At 42.5% G+C, this 6,131-nt stretch overlaps 1 protein-coding gene across 1 annotated transcript; it reads right to left on the reverse strand.

The window, feature by feature from the left end:
* Positions 1-520: 520 nt before the first annotated feature.
* LOC114097951 (gamma-crystallin E-like) lies at positions 521-3,021 on the reverse strand. The gene is made up of 3 exons (XM_027942042.2): positions 3,013-3,021; positions 2,670-2,912; positions 521-793 (listed from the first exon to the last, which is right to left on the reverse strand). The coding sequence occupies exons 1-3, from the start codon at positions 3,019-3,021 to the stop codon at positions 521-523; spliced, it is 525 nt and encodes a 174-aa protein (XP_027797843.2).
* Between the last annotated feature and the right edge of the window lie 3,110 nt (positions 3,022-6,131).

Raw genomic sequence — 6,131 nt, forward strand, 5'->3', positions numbered from 1 at the left:
AAATCTGTTTAGCCACTCACATATATTTAGATCTCAGATATGGTACACATCTTAGGTTAACAAATAGATCTATAGATCTATAGATCCCATGCGGTTTCACTTGGCTATCCTCCTTAACGCAATCACCCAATCAACTAAGAAGAGTGGTAACCTGACGTTCCACATACAAATTTACAGAACAGCTCCCTGGAAAACTAGTATATGCAAAGCTAAAGTCAGTAATGTGAAAATGATAACCTATTTGATCTATAGCGGAAATTTATGGGGAGAAGAATGCTATTATTCCCATTTTTACAATATGCTAAGTGCCTTGCCCTATCACACATAACTAGTAAATAGTTGGGTAAGTATCACCTCACACTGCCTTTTCTACAGACGCTTGTAATAAAACCCACACAATTCTTGGCTTTATTTTTGCTGAGCTTTTCTAAGGAAGCTGAAAGGACCAGAAGAGTCCATTATTGCATGAAACACAGGAAATATTTTATTAGTTTACAGATGGAGAAAATAGTAAAATATTTCAATAGAAATCTATAACCCTCCGCAAAGAGCCCACTCGGGCACTCAGGGCGCCCCAGTCGACGTAGCGCCTGTACTCCCCCGGCGTCAGCAGGTACTGTCGCCCCAGGTAGTTGGGCAGCTCATAGAGGACCCAGTAGCCCTCTAGCACGTGGAAAGAGTTGATGTCACTGAAGTGGAAGCGGTCCTGAAGAGAGGAGCAGTCCTCGGTGATCTCTACCATCTGGCCCCTGTAGTCCTCTCGCTCATAGATCCTGATCCTGTGAGAGCTGGACTGTGGACCCAGCAAGAGCAGACGAGGGGGACATCAGACAACCTGACCGCATTTTTGCAACCTATCACACCCGCCCCTGGGTATGGGTACTTCTTTACTTTTCCATAACAAAGGTGACCAAATTAAGAGACTGCCCAAACCAGCACCTCTACAAATGTGAAACTCAAGAGGGCGCCATCCACCATTCCTTTGACAGGAACCATGCTCAGGACCATTTTGAAGTAATCATGTGTATGTATTTGTTTTGTTCTTTCTGTCTTAGATTTGTGGTGGTCTAACTAAGGCTTTCCTTGCACGACATACAAAATAGTTAGACATTAGAGTAAAAAGACAAATACACCTCTGGCAAAAGGCATTATTTTGAATCTCAGAGAGGAAGTCAGATTGCCTTCAAGAGGCACAGACTGGCTGCAACTCAGGAAGAAAGCTCAGCCCAGGCAGCCCTGCTGTCCCTTTCTGTTTCAGGAAAACAAAAGTATCTCAAGATTGGGCTTGGGTTCCAGGCTCTAACATAGGCTTCTACTAATCAGTTTCAGGTGATGGACAAAAACTTAAGTTCAAGCTCATGAAGGAGGCCTGTACAGGGTCAAAAGTATAGAATTTTTAGAAACATGGAGGTGAGGCTGTTTGGGCTGAGCAAAACCTCTCTCTTGAGCTCCTGCTCTTCCTGCATTTGCTTGTTTCTTCCCAGCAGGGACCTGTTGTCTCAGTGTCTTTCTTCTTCGTCCTCAAGGAAGGATTCTCATAAACCACTCAGTATGAGGTATAACTGATTGCTCATAAGGTATCTTCCCTAGGGTTATTGTTTTATGGCTTGCAAAGAACTCACCTGCGTGCAGCCAAATTGGATCTGTACAATAGCCTGGCATGTGTGAACTACCATTATAAGCCCGTCTTTCTTTTATAAGAAAATGAAGTCCAGAGCTTACAGCCTGGAGTCACAAGTCAGGATTAAAAAGTGGAAATTTCATAAATGACTTTGTTTTCTCTAATTAGGAGGGTAGTGACCAGATCTGAGGTCAGAATGGGGCCGCAGCAGGGGGTATTTTGGCTAAACAGCATTTTTTTCATGTGAAAATATGGGACCTAGGGAAGAATTTACTTTCTCCACAGGGTGCTTAAAGAAGGACCTGATTTTTCTCTAAAGGAACCTCACTATGATCCTATGTGCTGATAAGCAGGGCGATCAGATAGGGTGCTGGGTGTTTAGGCTCCTAATTGCATTCTAGGTCCTATCTGGGTATTATACACTTTGAGGGGTTTCAAACTTCACAAAAGTAGTTCATTTTCCATATTAGAGAATCCACTGTGGAATTCCTGGCTCTGGGACTTGATTTGGATAACAGAGGGCTCTCCAGGAGCTCTGTGAATCTTGCTGTTTCCTTGTTTGGTCTTATCAAAAGGCCAGAGAACCTTGATGTTCATAAGAGTTAATTCTAACCTGGGAGGGAGAGGCCACTCGCCAGGTGTCAGGTAACCTCCTTTCATCCTTATCTTGAACCTCCTTTTCTCCTGTATTCGCCATCTGAAGAAAGTAAGAAAGGGCCATGTAACCAGCCTAAAGGCCAATTGATGGCACAAAGTTATCTATTGCCCATTCATCCCCTGTGGCCAATACGTTCTGAATTAAACCTTGCACTAGTATTCCCAGTAGAGTGGAATTTGATTTAGCAAAGTAAAAATAAACTGTCCAGTTAAAAGCTTTGCACATATACTTTCCAGTGGAAGAAAACCTTGAAGATGTTAATAAACAGAGAGCGACTATAGTTATGGCCAGAAAGAAGGCGACAGCCATCCCACCCTTAGTCCATGGTGTGGACAACACGTCTGGATCACTGGATCACAGGGCAGGAAGGGACCCGGGAACCGGACTCACGTGGGGGATGAGGCGGCAGGAGCGGACGGAGTCGCTGAGGCCCATCCACTGCTGGTAGTCGGGGTAGTCCCCGCGCCGCAGGAAGTACTGGCCGCCCAAGTAGTTGGGCTGCTCATAGAGCATCCAGCAGCCGCTGTCCACGCGCACCGAGTTGCAGCGGCTGAAGTAGGGCTGCAGGTTGGAGTGGTCGCTGCTGCACTCATAGTGGCGGCCCTGGAAGCCCCTGTCCTCGTAGAAGGTGATCTGCAAGGCAAGGCCAGTCACGGGCTCAGAGGCCTGAGGCGGCGTCGGGTCCCCGGGTGCCAGCGCCCCTCCCCGGGCCCGGGGCGCCCTCCGGGCTCACCTTCCCCATGGCTGGTGGAGGCGGACCGTGTGAGCTCAGTGTGTGGGGCCGCGGCGGGCGGTCTATATAGTGGAGGGCTGCTGCGTTGGCAGAACAGCACAAAAGGGGCCCGCGGGGAGCAGGGGCATGTCTCTCTCTTTTCTATAGAATGACCGTGGGTGTGTGTGTGTGTGTGTGGGGGGGGGGGGGGTTGTTGTATGTTTTCTCTTAGAATCTCCAGAGCTTTCGAATTGATGACCTGGTTAGCAGTGTCACTTGATGTCGCTCGGGCCTTTAAATGAAGCCTGACTGGGAAACGGAAATTAAGATGCTTAACGAGTTAATAACTGAAATTAAATATTTTCTTTACTTTTTAAAATTTCAAAATGACTTCGTTTTCCGTAATAAGCAGCTAGTAACAAGGTCTGATGTTAGAATGGGCTACAGCAGGGGGCGTTTAGATTAGAGAGTGGTTTTTGTTTTTGTTTTTGTTTTGTTTTGTTTTTCCATGTGAAAATGTGGCACCTGGGGATGAATTTACTTTCTCCACTGAATGCTTAAGGGAGAATGGGGTTTTCCTCCAAGATAACCTTGCTGTGATCCTATGTGCTGATAAGCAGAAGGATCAGATAACTAATGGAGAGGCGGTGACAGGAGGTTGGCCAGGAGGAAGCCACAATCTTGCAAAGCTTGAGCTTTCTCTGTTCTCCCAGCCCTGGGGCAGATCTTTTTGGCTCTCTAATTCTGGCTCCAGGGCTTGGAGTTTTCCCTACCCAGCTTCCTCCAGTAGTTCTTGGTGCTCCTTAAAGCCAGCTTTCTCCACACCAGTGCTATTGTGCCATTTTAGGCTGAAAATTCTCTGTGCCCTGACCTGGGCATTGTATGATGTTAACCAGCATCCCTGGCCTCTCCCCACAAGATGCCACAGTAGCATACCCTTCAGTATTCCCAAGTTATGACAACCCACAATGTCTTCAGACATGGCCAAATGCCCACGAAGCAAAATTAACCTCTGTTGTGAGACACTGGTCCTATGTAGCATGTAGTACTAGTTTAACGGGCACACCCTTTGTTTCTCCACTGCACTCATCAGCTGGTGTGTAGACTGTGTATGGGGAACTGCAGAAATTTCTCAGGAATGTACTAGAGCCACTCAGAGTGCTAGACAGAGGAAGAGAGGGGAATGCTACTGTTCATGCCCCCTACTCCAGTCAGAGCATTTTTTGTATTTTATACAAAATCTTACTTGAAAATGGAACTTTATTATTTGATAATAATGTTTTAAAAATAAGTATATTAAAACCAGTGCTGTTAGCTGTCATGTCTTTTATGATACCCTTAAAAATACAAATACATTATCTACTCACTATATTACATAGTGACATTGTCACCTTTTACAGATGTTAATGTGAGTTTCCTGGGATAGCTAGGTATTTCCTTGTGAAAAGAAAGATCTTAGTAGAAAGAAAGAGAGATCTAATAACTTTTGATGTGATATGATAAAGTCTGGAAAAGTGGGGTCAGGACACTATGCCACAGAGAACAATAATGAGGGTGATACCATATGGAAGGTCCTGGACATACAGGGATCAGCCTATAAATGTGGGCCCAGGAAACGCTGTGAACTGCTGGCAAAGAGCTGTGCTCATAAAGGGTCTTTGACAAAGTCACACCTGATCTAGATGCTGACTTCAGTTTGGGGCTTTGTATTAAAGGTTTCTAAATAGTTCTTTCTAGCCATATTTCAAGATGAATTAATGAACTATTGGTTTATTTATTTAAAAAAAAACTATTGATGATTAATACAATTATTTGTGGTGCTTTTAAAATTCAACTACACGGGCCTGGGGCTGTGGCTCAGAGGTAGCACACTTTCCTGGCATGTGTGAGGCACTCACTGAGTTTGCTTCTCAGTACCACATATAAATAAATAAAATAAAGGTCTATCAACAATTAAAATATATATATATATGTAAAAAAAAGCTCAACTAATCTTATAACCTTTAAAACTTTGTGCTGAGCAGATTTCTTTTATTTCTTTTTTAATTTATTTACTTATATTGGAAGTTAAACCCAGGGCCTGACACATGTTAGGCAAGTGCTCTACCATTGAGCAATATTTCCAGTCCAGATTTCTTATTAAATAAAACTTCATAGGAAACTGAAAACAAATGTCATCACTCTGTATATTAAGCAATAGTGAGGTCAAAACTTTTTTCCCTTTATGAATAAAAAGAAGACAACAGTGTAGGAAACAGTGAGCACAGATCTGAACAGGAATATAATCTATTTTTGTCCTCTTTCTGAAAAGCTTTACTAAAGAACGTACGCTTTCCCTCCAAGCTCTTTGACGGAGTGGAGGTGGAGAGTCCATCAGAAAATGATGCAAGGTAGAATGAAGGATTGAACCACTATTTAATAAAGAATGCATTACTGAGTGTGTTTTTGGCAAGAGAATAGGAAAAACCCAAATCACCAGTTTCTCCAAACTACTTTCTCCTAAAGGCTAATAGCATGCTTTCCCAAAAGGAGTTGACAAAACTTACTTCTTCCAACTGACTGTTTTGTTATTTGAAATTTTGATCAATGTAGAGCTCTTTATTCCCAAGACAAGATCCAAATAATAAATTTACTGGTATCTGTGTTCCTTTGTGGAGCCTTTTCACATCGTTCTAACAATAAAATATTTAAAGGCAACACATTATGTTTCTATTCTAAATCACATGCTGTACAGTAAACTTCTGTAATTGAATTTGTCTCAATAAGAGGCAGCTGCAATTCCCTAACACTGACCACAGAAATGTACCCAGGTTCTCAAAGAAGATTGGTAAATAAATACAAAGTGTTATTAGGATGAATATTAATTTTCTGAGGCAGAAAAAGTAACTCTGTCCATCACAGGTCTCTTCCATTAAGGCCTTACATTACAATCCATCTTTGTATTTAATGTAACTATTTTCTTTTAATAAATTTGTAGTATTCATACTAACAGCAAAAAAATAGTTTGAAGGCAATTCATTTTTAAAGTAGTTTGTGATAGGAGTTGTGCAATTCAGATTATACAAAAATGTACAAAACATTTGTCATTCATTTTACCATGCTAAATACAAGTAAAATTTGCAATTTCAAGACAAGAGGAA

The sequence above is a fragment of the Marmota flaviventris genome, chromosome 11, assembly GCF_047511675.1.
Source record: "Marmota flaviventris isolate mMarFla1 chromosome 11, mMarFla1.hap1, whole genome shotgun sequence".
In the NCBI taxonomy this organism is placed as follows: domain Eukaryota; kingdom Metazoa; phylum Chordata; class Mammalia; order Rodentia; family Sciuridae; genus Marmota; species Marmota flaviventris.